Here is a 15,655-nt window from a genome sequence, read left to right as displayed (position 1 = left end):
CTGTTTATTGTAATTTTAATTTCTAATCAGCAGAGGACATGTTTCTATTTACCGCTTTATCCTACTAAGAATGTGCTGCATACCTGAAACTTTCCTTGTAATTAGTACATACAGGGCTTTTTTTGTCATAGAACGCTCAGAACGGAGTTCCGGCACCTTTTTTGGATGGAACCTTGTAGGGTAGGCAAGGCGGGTTGTATAACATGTGTGAGTTCCGGCACCTTTTTCTCTTACAAAAAAAGCACTGAGTACATAGATGGTTTTGTTAGGCAAATCATTGATTTTTGCAGTTTAATACCAACCTGTGCTAATTGGGGTTTTTATAAAGCAGTTTTGACTCCATAGACCTATTTATCAAGAGGAGGCAAAATCAAGCATATTTTCATCATTAAGAAGTTGAACAAGTATGCATGACTTCCAGTAACGGGACATAAACAAGCCTAGCTTATATAAACGGGTTTTATTCCAAAATAAATGTGATTCAGTTGGAGGAAAACCTGTTTAAATTCAGTTTAAAAAGCTATTCTAGCCAACTGATTCAGTTGGTTAAAATAGCTTTTTAAACTGAATTTAAGCAGGTTTTATTCCAATTGAATCACATTTACTTTGGAATAAAACCTGATGTATAGGCGAGGCTTGTTTATGTCTCATAGTTGCTCAACTTCTGGATTTACAATAAATTTCCACCAATTTATTCTAGAAAAAACTCCCTTCGGTGTAGTTCTTTCAGCATATGCTATTTCCATATTTGTATGCATGAAGATGTGATAATGGAGACAAAGGCACAGTTACCTATGCCAGGGCTTTTCAACCTTTTCACCCATTGTACCACTTTTAGGATATGGCAACATCCGAGTACCACCAGTCGCCTAGCAAGGTGTCAAAAACTTGATGACCAAAAAAAAGAGAGAGAAAAAAGTGATGAAGTACAGGTAGTCCTCAACTTACAACATTTTGCTTGGTGACTGTTCAAAGTTACAGTGGCACTGAAAAAAGTGCCCCCCAAGCCACAGCCGAGCAAGACATCTATCTGCCTGCCCAGTGGCGCTCTTCCTCCCATCCGAGGTTTTCAATGTTGTGAGCATTTCTGTTGAGGATTGGCAGTGGGGGTCGGGTAAGGGGGGGTGTTTGGTATTTATTTCCTCCCACATCTGCTGGGTAGTTGCAGCAGGTTTTGGTCACCTCATATGACCCTGGGATACTGTGACCGTCATAAATATGAATCAGTTGCCAAGCATCTGAATGTAAATCACAAGACCCTGGGATGCTGCAACATTCCAACTGATCGGTGCCTCTTCTGGGCTCAGCAGATGTGCCAGGATCAGCGCCAAGCTCCAGCTGGAGCCTGACGCTGATCTTGGCGCTTCCACTGAGCTCTGACAGCCCCGAAGAAGCGCTGATCCTGGCACTTCCGCTGAGCCCTGACAGCCCTGCAGCTCCAGTCATCTCTCACTCAGGCTTGTGCGGTGCTGCCACCGGTGCAGCTCATTCCCCTCCTGCGCTACCACTTTTTCAGGATGGTTGCATACCACCTGCCAGGTGCCAATGTACCACAGGTGGTACCCGTACCACTGGTTGAAAAGCCCTGACCTATGCAAGCATGCTGCCCATCACCAACACCCAGGCACATAGAAGCCTATATTGTAACTCGGGGGTCTCCATATTTAGAATGTTGGCTGGGGAATTCTGGGATTTGAAGTCCACAAGTCTTAAAATCAAGTTTGAAGACCCCTGCTGTAGCTAATAAGGTCATGGCCATTGCTTTTATTGCTTTTGAATACAAGCTAGCTTTTGGGTCATATGTATTCAGTTACTGTCTTTCTTAGATGTGAGACATTTGTTTTCAAAATGGGAAATGTTGATGCTCTATCTTTAATGTATTCATTTTATATTGAATATTCATTATATATATTGAATATATTCAGTTTATGTCTCATTCATTTTATTCTGTCTGGCAAAGACTGAGGACCTCATTTGCGCTAGAACATTTTTGTAATGTTCTTTGTTTTAGTAGAGGAACAAAGCATAAGATTTGGATTTAAATTATAAATCAAGCAGTGCATGACATAAGACTTGCCCTGCTAGATCATGCCAAGACCAATTAAGTCAAGGATTGTGTTTCTTATAGCGGCCAACCAAATTTCCCTAAGGTCTTGCAAGCACGAAAGGGAGACATAACTGACTCAATAAGGAAAGATTTCTGTTTGAGAAATGGTAGAACCAGTTTATGATTTATAGAATCATGTGATATCACTTTTTTCTGGATGGTATTATTTACAGAAAACACGCTTATATCCGTTCAAACATATAGTAACCAAAGATAGGTATGTTAAAAAAAAGTTATTTTCTCCTCTGGCCCATTAATTCTGTACATACAAGGAGCCATGCTACCATCCCCATTTTCCATTTCCGTAAATATTAAAGTTTATGTCAGACTTATTTATCCAACAAAACAAGTTTGATTGCATAATCTCATCCATTCTATATTGTATGCTAGTGGTGCTGAAGCCTTGTTGCACATACTACCCATTGGCTACATCTTCAGAATAACTCTGGTGCAAAATCATTTAGATTTATTTGGTTGTTGCATTTCTAACTTTCCAAGGAACTCATGGTAGTGGTTGACCTTTTATATTGTACAACGCCAGAACAATGGTTTTGTTATAGATTAACCAATGGAACGGCTTGCCTCCAGAAGCTGTGGGTGCTCCACCACTGGAGGTTTTTAAGTAGAGATTGGACAGCTATTTGTTTGAAATGGTATAGGATTTCCTGCTTGATCAGGGGGTTGGACTAGATGACTTCCAATGTCCCTTCCAACGTTGTTGTTGTTGTTGTTATTATTATTATTATTATTATTATTATTATTATTATTATTGCCTGAGTTCCATGTTATTCTAAACATGGTTAATCTCCTTCTCTCCCCCGATCCAAAGAGGTCCCTTTATCCTTCACGAGAGCACTTAAGACCTGGTTCTTCCCCCAGGCATGGGGAAAAAGTGAATCAGAGTAGAATGAGAAAGTACTAAGGTGCATGTCTGTGATGATTCTCAGTCGTCCAGGTCATGGATGAGAAGAGAAGCGTCTTCTTCCTCAAGGAAAAAAAAGTCCAGTTGCTCAGGCAGGAAACCCTATACCAGGGGTGTCAAACTCAATTTCATTGAGGGCCACATCAGCATTGCGGTTGCCCTCGGGGGGCCGGGGTTTGTGGCCAGGGTAGGCATGACCTAGTGGGTGGGCGTGGCCAGCTCTACATCATTCGCGTCAAGGGTGCCTATAGGGGACTAGGCAGGAATGGGACAGATCTGAGGGTCTCTGGCAGAAAGGGGTGGACTGGGGCAGGTGCCAAGCCATGGTCCACTGGAGGAGCCTCACTGCTCCTCTCATGCCATGCGGGGGGGCTGGACAGTGGTGCAGGATGCCTGGAGCCCTGGGCAGCAGAGGTCAAATGCCTAGCCTTAAGGACCCATGGCATTAAGCCCAGCCCCACTTCCCCAAGGGGGTGCCCAGCTGTACTTACCTCCTTTTGAAGGCTGCTGCTGCTGTGCTTGCTCTCCTTAGCCAAGTTGTTCATGATGGGTACGAGGGCAAAGTCAGAGGGAGACCCACTCCCTCTCCATGTGAGGAGACCTGGCTTTGTATTCAAAGCTTCCTTAGCAATAGGATGGGAGACCCCCAGGATAGGCCAGGAGGATGGGGCAAGGGGATGGTGAAAGGGCAGAAGGCAGGACTAAGGCAGGACTTCCCTCAGACCCTCCCTCTCCTTCCTTCCTTTTTTCCTTCCTTCCTAAGAGTGGTGGGAAAATATTTGAGATGAGGGAGGGAGAAAAACAGGCAAGAAACGCAGCTGGGGAGGTGTCACCCTTCGTGAGGAATGAAGGAATGCACCATTGCCTGGAAGTGGCCAGCACATGGCCCTCACATACTTCACATATCCGGCTTGATGGGCTCTGGGGGAGGGGATGCCATGAGCAGCGTGAGAGTTGACGTTACCTGCACAATGCTGCCCAGCCTCCAGCCTTCCCAGTTTCTGCAGGCAGTGGGGCACAGCGCCAAGAGGGTGAGCCGGGCAGCATGAATCTGAAGAGAAGCGTAATGCCACCCAGCCTCCAGCCTGCTCAGTTTCGGCAAGCAGTGGGGCGCTCTTTTCCCAGTGCTGAGAGGCTGAGCCAGGCGGCGCAATGCTGCCCAGCCCCCAGCCAGCCTGGTTTTGGCAGGCAGCGAGGCGCTCTCCTCACAGGACCAAAAGGCTGAGCTGGGTGGCACAAATCTGAAAAGAAGCGCAATACTTCCCAACCCCCAGCCTGCCCAAAGTAGGCAGGTCCATGTGCTGGCCACTTCCAGGAGATGGTGCATCTTTTCATTCCTCACAAAGGGTGATACCTCCCCAGCATGCACCCAGCAGGCAGGGCCAATGCTGCAGGGGCCAGTCCCTTGCTGTTTCCAGACAGCCTTGTGGAGCTAAGACTGGATGTGTTTCAGCATAGATGGCCACCATGAAATTGTACATTGGCTCCAGGATGGCCTGGGCCAGGGCCAAGGCAGCGGGGGCTGTTCCCTCACTGTTTCCAGGATGGCTTCGCAGGCCACATGAAACCACTTCACGGGCTGGATCTGGCCCCCGGGCCTTGTGTTTGACATGTCTGCCCTATACCATTTCAGACAAATGGCTGTCCAGTCTCTTCTTTAAAGCTTCCAGTGTTGGAGCATTCACCGCTTCTGGAGGCAGGTTATTCCACTGGTTAATTGTTCCAACTATCAGGAAATTTCTCCTTAGTTCTAGGTTGCTTCTCTCCTTGACTAGTTTCCATCCGTTGCTTCTTGTCCTGCCTTCGGGGGCTTTGGAGAACAGCTTGACTCCCTCTTCTTTGTGGCAACCCCCGAGACATTGGAAGACTGCTATCATGTCACCCCTCGCCCTTCTCTTCATTAAACTAGACATAGCCAATTCCAGCAGCCGTTCTTTATATGTTTTAGCCTCCAGCCCCCTAATCATCTTTGTTGCTCTTCTCTGTACTCTTTCTAGAGTCTCAACATCTTTTCTACATCGTGGTGACCAAAACTGGATGCAGTATTCCAGGTGTGGCCTTACCAAGGCATTGTAAAGTGGTATTAAAACTTTACGTGATCTTGATTCTATCCCTCTGTTAATTTCTCTTCACAGCAACCTTTTATTGTAGGTAAGGCAAAGAGTTAGTGATTGGAAAATTGTGAATGCATGTGAAAGAAAGAGACAGAGATGATGGTAAATAGACATAGAGACCTAAGAGAAAAGTAAAGGAGTTAATGCTATTTGTCCACAACTCCTTGCCCTGAAACTGGAGTACCAGAGCTAAATAGAGTCACTTCTCAACACCCGTTCTTCTCACATCAGATCTCCATTTAGGAGTCGCTGCTCCAAGAAAAGTAAAGAGAGAATGTACAATCTGTACATAAATGCCATAGCTTCTTTGCTTGTTTATTTAGCATTCATAAATAGGTGAAGAAATAAACATTTATTCCCAACATTCAGAATCCATGCTCTTCTGTATTTGTTCTCCATGGAATCCAAAGGATTTTCTCTCTAGCACACAAAACAAAGCACTTCTTTCCCACTGGGGGACACATTGTGGATTGCACAAAAGACTTGCAGAAATAATGAAGGGGAGAAGGTGGGACTTAAAGAATGTGTTATTATCACTGAAATGTTGTGATCATGCAGAATTTTAAAGGCAGTGGGCCAGAGAACCTAGAAATTTTGCCTGCTGAGGAGAGCGGGGGTAAGGTCTATTTTTATGGTACTGATTGGTGCTTAACAGGCAAAATTTTTGAATACATTTCTTTTCCTTTCAAACTGAACACACATCTTTCATTATCCTGACTGCTGATGAATATGCACACTGTGGCTTTGGGCAGTTTCTCTGCTAGCTTATCTGCATTCTGGAAGGCTACAATTTTTATTTTTTTCTAAACCCTTGCACATGTGCTAATTGTAGAAAACAAGTGGGATTGATAACATACATGCCTTCTCCATCTTTTGAAAAAGAATTGCTAGCCTGCCTGTTTGATACCTGATGTCAGTGCTGCTAACATCGAATGTTCTTGCTTGACAACATAGGGAGATGTTGCCTTCCTGTAACTTGTATATTACTTTTAGAGCTAGAATTAGTGGACACTGGGGGGAGTAGGGAGAATGTATCTCAAGACTGTTTGTAATAAGAGAAGATAAGAATTTGGCGGGTTGTTAGACAGGAGGGAAAGTGCATTTTAAACTAATTGTAGAATGTGATTTATGACGTTTAATTAAGGGAGGGAATTGTGGTTGATACATGTGTTCAGGGGAGGAGAATTCAGATTTTGGCTTCCGATATATACGTGCCGAATCTATGCAATTATAATAAAAGATTCTTTAAGGTAAACAATGCCTTGAAGTTCTTTGAAGTACTGCATTTGTCGGAACCATGACACCTGCTTCCTTTGGGCGCTATATCCAACTCCTTTTTAAGTCAAAAGGATGGTTGGACATTGAAAGCACTTAGTGAGAAAGATAATGATTTTATTTTTCATCCCTTAGTCCCCATTAAAGTTGCTCTTGGGCGCTGAGTACTTGGACAAAGTCCAGAGTAAAAGGAGAGATTATTAGAAATACATGTTTTCATGTTCTTCTGCTATATAGATATTAGCTCTACTTGACAAGTATTATTTTGAGTTGCATAATTGGAAGCCTGAAGCATTTTAACACCAATCTTCAGAACAGTATCACAGCCCTATAAAAGTGTACTGACACCATAATACAACTGATGTGAAGAAGGCAACAAAGTGTCGCCAGCCTTGTGCTTAATGAAAGGAGAAGAGAAAAAGGTTTAGGTTTCTGGTATCTTTGAAATTCTTCAGAATGGGGGAAAGATGACATAATTCTTCAGTCTAGTTTTTTAAAGCAGGGCTTTTCAACCTTTTCACTCATTGTACAACTTTTAGGATATGGCAATATCCAGGTACCACCAGTCGCCTAGCAAGGTGTCAAAAATGCGATGACAAAAAAAAGGAAAAAAGTGATGTACAGGTAGTCCTCGACTTACAATTCACTTAGTGATTGTTCAAAGTTACAATGGCCCTGAAAAAAGTGCCCCCTCAAACCACAGCTGAGCAAGATACCTGCCTGCCCGCCCAGCGGCGCTCTTCCTACTGTCTGAGGTTTTCATTGTTGTGAGCATTTCTGTTGAGGATTGGCAGCGGGGGTGCGGTGGGGGAGTGTTTGGTTTTTATTCTCCCCCCCCCCGTCTGGTGGGTGGTTGCAGCAGGTTTTGGTCACTTCACATGGTGCTGGGACACTGTGACTGTCATAAATATGAATCAGTTGCCAAGCATTTGAATGTAAATCACAAGACCCTGGAGATGCTGCAACATTCCAGCTGATTTGTGCTTCTTCAGGGCTCAGCAGAAGCACCAGGATCAGCGCTGAGCTCCAGCTGGAGCCTGGCGCTGATCCTGGCACTTCCACTGAGTCCTGACAGTCCCGAAGAAGTGCTGATCAGCTGGAAAGTGGCATTGATCCTGGCACTTCCGCTGAGACCTGGCAGCCCTGCAGCTCCGGCCATCTCTCGCTCAGGCTTGTGCAGTACTGTCACTGGTTCAGCTCATTCCCCTCCCCTGCTACCACTGTTCTAGGATGTTTGTGTACCACCTGCCAGGTGCCAATGTACCACAGGTGGTACCCGTACCACTGGTTGAAAAGCCCTGTTTGAAAGAAAGGAGGGTCAATGATAAATATTTTATGGCAAGGAAAGGCAAGATAAATCTCAAAAACGAATTTGCTAAAGCACTGTATCTAAAGAAAAAACTCTTTGTTTTTAAAAAAGAAAGCATAAGAAATGGTATATAACAATAAATGGAACATTTTAATGTAGTGTTTTCTATTAGGTCTGTGCTCATAATATCTTTGGCAAATAGTAGATAATTCTCAGTTTTCACTATTTGCAGCCCTTTCTTCTTTATGGAACATTTTATCAAAGGCCTAAAGTTATAATAATTGTTTGAAACCATATGTTACATTGGCTTATATGAAGCTAGCCAATTAAATCCCCCTGGATTTAATAATACAGTTTATGACATTTTGATTTTAATAAATATTGGCAGTGTTATAATTAAAAAGTCCATTTACTGTGGATTCAGAATGCCCAGAATACTTTATGGCAAATTTTCTAATCTTATATACAAAATGCAAAAAACTGTTTAAAAGAAAATAAAACCTAATCCAAACTAAGTTGGTATGTGACAGCAGAGAAACTTAATTTTTCTAGCTCCTTTCTAATACAAAAATGTTGAGAGTTGAATTCACTTTGATGTCTCGTTAACACAAACAGGAATAACCCTGAGATTATTTTGAAACTTTCTGGAATTTATTTCTAGCAAACCTTCCTATGTAACTAGATAGCAGTCCAGTAGATTGCTTTAAAGAAAATTGATGGAATTATATCAGAAGTAAAAAAAAACCCTTTTCGATCTTGTGTGGTTGTAACTAAGCTATGGAAGACTGCTGCTCCCCTTGCTGTACAGTATGATTCCTTGACTTGTAGAATGTTTAGGAATGGTGCAAAATACATCACAGGGATCTGAAAATGGAGAGGGAAGTTAATCTAAATTTTGTCCTCCCCAATATAAATGGGGTAATGAGTTAGGTTCTGTGTTATTGAAGGCATTATACTGTAGAACAGACATGTCAAACACAAGGCCTGGGGGCCGGATCCGGCCCACAAAGTGGTTTCATGTGGCCCGTGAAGCCATCCTGGAAACAGTGAGGGAATGGCCCCCACTGCCTTGGCCCTGGCCCAGAGACCCTCCTTCTGCCAGAGACCCTCAGATCTGTCCCACTCCTGCCCAGGCCCCCATAGGCACCCTGGATGCGAACAAGGTAGAGCTGGCCATGCCCACCCAGTAGGCCATACGCACTCTAGCCACGCCCACCCAGTAGGCCACGCCCACCCAGGCCACACCCACCCGGCCCCTTAAGGGCAACCACAATGCTCATGGTGCCCTCAATGAAATTGAGTTTGACACCCCTGCTGTAGAATGTTTGTGATTTGACATGTGTTTGCTTTTTGTGCATTTATTAAATCTTTACACATTTGAGATCCTGCATTTCTTTTATGTTTTAGGAGAGCCAGAATTTAAATATGTTGGCAACATGCATGGAAATGAAGCTGTTGGAAGAGAACTTCTTATCTTCTTGGCTCAATACTTGTGCAATGAATATCAGAAGGGAAATGAGACTATCATTAATTTGATCCACAGTACACGTATCCACATCATGCCGTCTCTGAATCCAGATGGCTTTGAGAAGGCAGCATCACAGGTATGTGTGTCATAACTCCAAAAGCAAATATTTGCATTTGTATGACCTACTTTAAAAAGACATACGATTACATTTTAATGATATAAAGAAGACTTTGAGGCAGGACTAGGGCATGGTGTTCTGATCTGAATTTCTTTCGCGTGAATGCAAAGAAAAAGAATAACCTTCTCTCAGAAATCTATCCTCTTCATTCCACCTGTGTAACAGTACCATATGCACTTGGAATGTTCTTTGACGGAAAATTGCTTACCCAACACTACCTTTTGGTGGCTTCTGTAGTGCAAATGTAATGTGTATCAGAGGCAAAAATCATAGTCTTCCAGAAATAGTTAGACTGTAAGTTCCCATCATCCATATCTGTTGGTCATGCTAACTGGCATGGATGGTAGTTTAAATCCAGCATTTGGATGCTGTACAGATAGGCCCTCGGCTTATGACCACAAAAAGGATTGGAACTTTCATCAAATGTTCCAAATGTTTCATTGACCCAGAGATGGTGTAATGATCAAAAGTGCAAGGACTGGTATTTGTAACATTGAACAATCATTAAACAAATGGTTGTAAATTGAGGAGTACTTCTGGATTTGTTGCCTGATATATATAATGAGCCTACATGATTGTAACTGATTTGTAATCCATATTGTGCTTTTCATCTACCGTCCCTGTGTGACCCTTGGCATTCTATATGTAATGTAGCCAATGGAATGCTTGTGTACTAGCCTTGCATCTGTTCCAAATGCATTATGCTAATAATCCACATTAATCTAAAATTACTTTAGATTAATGAATCTCAGCTTTCATTTTATATACTAAAACAAAATTTAACATGTTGATTAGAAATGTTCAGTATCAGAGCTTCCTCAGGTGGCTATGAATAAATTTATACATTTAAATAGCTTTGTCCATAAATAATTATTTTTGTTTGCTCTGAAGTTTTTATTTTGGAGCTCAGTATTGTTTCATTTGATCAACTGATACTTGATTGTTTTATTTGACTTGTGCCGAGTCATTATTTCTAAATTTCAGGCACTCTTTTATAAGGTCAGTCAATTCAGTGTAGTGATTAAGGCACCAGGAATCTGTCTGTCTGTCTGTCTGTCTGTCTGTCTGTCTCTCTCTCTCTCTCTCTCTCTCTCTCCCCTATTTAGAAGCAGAAACATTTAAATTTGAAGGTAGAAACATTGAACTTATTTATTTTATCTATTTTATTATTTATCTGAAATTTATTTGCCACCCAACCCATATCCAATGATGCTGGCATTAAAAACGTTAAACGTATCGATCAAGTTGAAACATAATTAATATGTAGGATGGTATTTACATTTGATCGTATATACAGTAGAGCCACTGAAATTAGTGAAATGCCAGTAAGTCATTATTAACTTAAATTCCATTTATTTCAGTGCGTCTTTTCCAAGCATGGCAGAATAAGAATTGAATAGGTTTGTATTATTCAGCCTTCAGAGTTGATATATCAGTAAGAACCCAGTATGAGGACTGAAAATAACTGGCATATGTTTCTAGTATTTGAACTTCTCCTGAGCATATATGATTGAACTAAGTGGGCCATTTCTCTAAATTCATCTTGACAGTTCATAATAAAATGTCATGTTGTTTTATAATGCTTTCTTCTTCTTTTTAGCCAGGTGAACTCAAAGATTGGTTTGTTGGTCGAAGTAATGCACAGGGAATAGACCTAAATCGAAATTTTCCTGATCTGGATAGGATTGTCTATGTCAACGAGAAAGAAGGTGGTCCAAATAATCATTTGCTGAAAAATATGAAAAAAGCTGTGGACCAAAATCTAAAGGTATAAAATATTTCATTCAAAATATTTCATATTTTGAGGGATTGCTGCCCTCACCTTGAGGAACAGCATCCCCCAGAGATACATATGGCACCAAATCCCTTGAGGCTCTGGAAGCCCTTACAGTGACACCTTCTTTCATTAGGGGGGACTTTGTTAAGAAAGAAGATGGTTTCTGATATTTTGGTGGCTTGGTAGACCTTATAATTTGTGCCCTCCCCTCCCTCTGAATCTGGTTTTTGGACTTCACACTGAATTTCTGGTTTCTGACTCACTTCAGATTTGCTTCCAGCCCTAGGATTCTTCTCCAAATTTTATAAGTCCTTCTTTTCTGCTAGTACTTAAAGATTTATTGGAAATCTGGATATCTGGCAACTATCAGATTTTGCCAAGATACAGAAGCTATGTGTGTGTGTGTGTGTGTGTGTGTGTGTGTGTGTGTGTGTGTGAGCAGAATACAGTAATAGTGTCAAGACTGCTAACATTGGATGTTCTTGCTTTGACAACAGATGGAAATGTAGCCATCTTTTCTCTATTGCTTTTAGAGTTCATAGATGCTGGGAGGGGGAATGTGGAGTCCAGGTAGTCATAACAATAATAACTCAACCATGGGAACCCAAGGTTATTAGGTCCAGAGTTGATAGAAATTTGGTGGGTACCCTAAAGTACATACCAGGAGGAAAAAACTTCTTAGCTGATGCTCTATCCAGACTTCCCCAGTACAAAATTAGGTTATTAGGTCCAGAGTTGATAGAAATTTGGCAGGCAGGAAAGATGGGGAGAAAGCCCGCACTTCAAGTTAATTGGGGAATGTGATTTATGACTGTTAATTGGAGGAGGGAATTGCACTTTGCTACTTTGTGCCAGGGGAGGGGAATTCAGGTTTTGGCTTCAACTATGTAGTGCTGATACAAGGGACGCGGTGGCTCAGTGGGTTAGGACGCTAAGTTAGTCGATCAGAAGGTCGGCAGTTTGGCGGGTCGAATCCCGAGTGCTGCGTAACAGAGTGAGCACCTGTTACTCGTCCCAGCTTCTGTCAACCTAGCAGTTCGAAAGCACGTAAAAATGCAAGTAGAAAAATAGGGACCACTACGGTGGGAAGGCAACAGCCTTCCGTTCACCTTTGGCGTCTAGTCATGCTGGCCACATGACCATGGAGACGTCCTCGGACAAGCTTTGAAATGGAGATGAGTACCAGTTCCTAGAGTTGGAAACGACTAGCACGCATGTGCGGGGGAACCTTTACCTTTACCTTATGTAGTGCTGATACTTTGTTTCTCGAATAAAAGATTCTTTAAGGAAGACAATGCCTCGAACTTCTTTTGAAGAGATTCATCTGTCGGAACCATGACATATAGCATATGCATATTACAAAAATAATACCTATATTTGCATTCAGTAATAATTTATCTGTGCATTGGATTCAGATACTCTGTTGAAACATTATACAGTAAAGGTACATATTGAATACATACTATATGAAACAAGTCCATTGTATTCCATTTTGCTTCCCAGGGCAAAATTCTGGAAACTGATGAAGTTTAATTTGTTCTACAAAAGATGTGCAGTGCTTATTGCAATAGCCTAATGAATTATAATTGTTATAAATTTCTGTCATAGCTTGCACCAGAAACAAAAGGTGTGATTCACTGGATAATGGATATTCCCTTTGTACTGTCTGCCAATCTTCACGGTGGAGACCTTGTGGCAAATTACCCATATGATGAAACTCGAACTGGTACGTACTATAAATCTAAGGCCTAATAGCCTTGGTCAGCTTGATGGCTGTGCTGGATTCTGAATAGCATGCTGAGAACCACATTCCCAACCTGGACAGATTAAATTTTACTTTCCATTATTGTAATTAATTTATCGTTTGTACTATTTTTAAGTTTGAATTTCCTCTCTTTTTGTCTGTTACTGCAGACTTCTCAGAATAAACTATTTTTTTTCTTTTTAATCAGTAGAGAGGCAGGCTCTTTTTTTCTTTTATGGTATGTTGTAGTTTTGTAAAAGGGATGCGGTGGCTCAGTGGGTTAAGACGCTGAGCTTGTCGATCAGAAGGTCAGCAGTTTGGCGGGTCGAATCCCGAGTGCTGCGTAACAGAGTGAGCGCCTGTTACTCGTCCCAGCTTCTGCCAACCTAGCAGTTCGGAAGCGCGTAAAAATGCAAGTAGAAAAATAGGGACCACTACGATGGGAAGGTAACAGCGTTCCGTGCGCCTTTGAAATCTAGTCATGCCAGCCACATGACCACAGAGACATCCTCGGACAAGCGCTGGCTCTTTAGCTTTGAAACGGAGATGAGCACTGGAGATGAGAGTCGGAAATGACTAGCACGCATGTGCAGGGGAACCTTTACCTTTAGTAGTTTTCTAAACTGACAAAACAACTTTTTTCCTTTTTAAGGCTGGAAGAGCCCATGGAAGAGGAGAGGAACAGAACTCTGGAGTAGGTTTTAGGGGCATAATAATTAGGACGAGATGCCATTCTTTTTAGTACTAGTTTAGTACTATTTTTGCAAATTATATGTTAATCTAATTTTGTTTTAGTTTTTTTTCATGTTGCTGAAACAGCTTGTTAAGAAGAATATGTGTCCCGATGTGTCTGTTCTAAATATACACCAGTGGTCTTCATACAAAGCTCTTATCGTGCATAATCCTGAATATTAAATGATCTCAATTCAGATAATTAAAGTAGGCCTTCATTCTCTGTTTTTCTTTCCTCTGTGTATTATGTATTCTACTACTGTTTCCCCAGGAAGTGCGCATGAATACAGCTCCTGCCCAGATGACGCTATTTTCCAAAGCTTAGCCCGAAGCTATTCATCTTTTAATCCAGCCATGTCAAACCCAAATCGACCACCATGTCGCAAGAATGATGATGACAGCAGTTTCATTGATGGGACAACTAATGGTGGTGCTTGGTATAGCGTTCCAGGAGGTTTGTGTTTCTGAAATGCAACATTTTAATCTTATTTTTACAGTATGCCAGAGTAGGGTTGAAAGTAGAAATCCAAGTCAAATATGACTTATTAACGCACATGTTTGTATAGCAAATAATGAATTAAATCTTGCAAATATCATAGAGCTCATATAGTTCTTGCCAGAAGGATTTACAGGCTATTTGTGACATTGTTCCTTTTTCTGTTCCAGGATGATCTAGGCAAAACTTACCCTTCATAATGAGCTTCCCCAGGTGGTGGTGTTTCAGTAGTATATAAACAGCTACAGTAGTAACTAAGTGGAGGCCTTAGCATGCATATACATTGTTGACTAGCATTGACAGGGACCTATTAGCTAGTCACCAATGTTTATTATTCTTAAATAAACTTATATTCTGTGTTTCTGTACGGAAAGATAGGAATCTCTGTAAGCTCTATCTGCTTATTATTTATTTATTAAATTTGTATGCAGCCCATCTCACTATTAAAGCAACTCTGGGCAGCTTACAAAATGAGAACCACGGAAACAATTAAAATTAACAAGGAGCATATAATGCTGGCTGAGGTAACTTTACATTCTGTTAGCAATGCATTATTGTTCCTATCCATAGTTCCCACAGCTCAGTGTGATGAATGTTTTCTGAATGGCATGTTTTTTAAAAATAAAATGATGAAGTGATAAGTGCACTAGCAATCAGTGGAAATTATACTGTCTACTTCAGCATATCTGTTGGCTGCATTGCTATTTCTTCCATCAAAGTAGCCTAAGCGCTGAGATCATTCCTGCTACAATATAAGGTTAGTATAAATGTAGAGCAAATATGGAAGGGAACTAAGGCAAATTATAGAAAAAGGGAGCAGTGTGGCAAATATATAAAATATAAATACATAAAATTGGAAAATATAAACTTGGAAGAGTGGGCTAAATATGACTAAAGGCTGGTTGTCTGTAACCTAAAATAGTTAAACAGAAGAACAACATTCAAGAGGTGCAGCTATTTTATTTATGCTGATCCTTTTACTTAACCAGACATAGGAAAACAGGCTGATTTATTCTGTTGTGATGAATAAGTTGTCTAGACTGGATAATTATGTATTTCATTGAATATAAATAATATTTCTATTCTGGTGTTCTATACATTAGTGTTAAAAGACTCTTATCTTCTGATAGTATAGAAATAGCATCTTGAAGAATCAATTTGTTTATCCAGGATGACTGTCTGACTAAATCCTATTAAAGTCAGAAGAATTAGATAGCCAATGAGATGGAGAGATTTTAATATGAAAACTTTTAAACTGTGAAAGTTTCTAATTCATATTAAAATTCATTTTAATTTAATAAATAACATTTGGCCCTTAACCAGCATTAAGAATACCGTACACATTCTGTAAAATAAAGAGATTAGCAGATAACAATGTGGTACATTTAATAAATTAGTTAATAGACGAAAGACATACCAATATTGATAGAAACCATATTTGCACTGTGAGATTCTCATTTTCTGGGCTATTTAAAAAGGCAAAATAATACTAACTGCTTGTTCGATGTTTTATTTAAAATATTTATTGTAAAT

At 41.0% G+C, this 15,655-nt stretch overlaps 1 protein-coding gene across 1 annotated transcript in view; it reads left to right on the top strand.

Moving 5' to 3' along the window:
* CPE (carboxypeptidase E) overlaps positions 1-15,655 on the top strand; it is a gene marked incomplete at its 5' end in the record, with an annotated part of 42,792 nt that overhangs the window by 14,146 nt on the left and 12,991 nt on the right. Inside the window, 4 exons of the mRNA XM_083367258.1 lie at positions 9,135-9,331; positions 10,974-11,141; positions 12,759-12,876; positions 13,898-14,080. Of these exons, the coding sequence (XP_083223384.1) occupies positions 9,135-9,331; positions 10,974-11,141; positions 12,759-12,876; positions 13,898-14,080 (666 nt within the window). The remainder of the gene's footprint in view (positions 1-9,134; positions 9,332-10,973; positions 11,142-12,758; positions 12,877-13,897; positions 14,081-15,655) is intronic.

Source organism: Vipera ursinii (genome assembly GCF_947247035.1).
Source record: "Vipera ursinii genome assembly, chromosome: 7".
Classification (NCBI taxonomy): Eukaryota; Metazoa; Chordata; class Lepidosauria; order Squamata; family Viperidae; genus Vipera; species Vipera ursinii.
The sequence above is the reverse complement of the archived record's forward strand: the minus strand, read 5'-3'. Positions and strand labels throughout refer to the sequence as shown.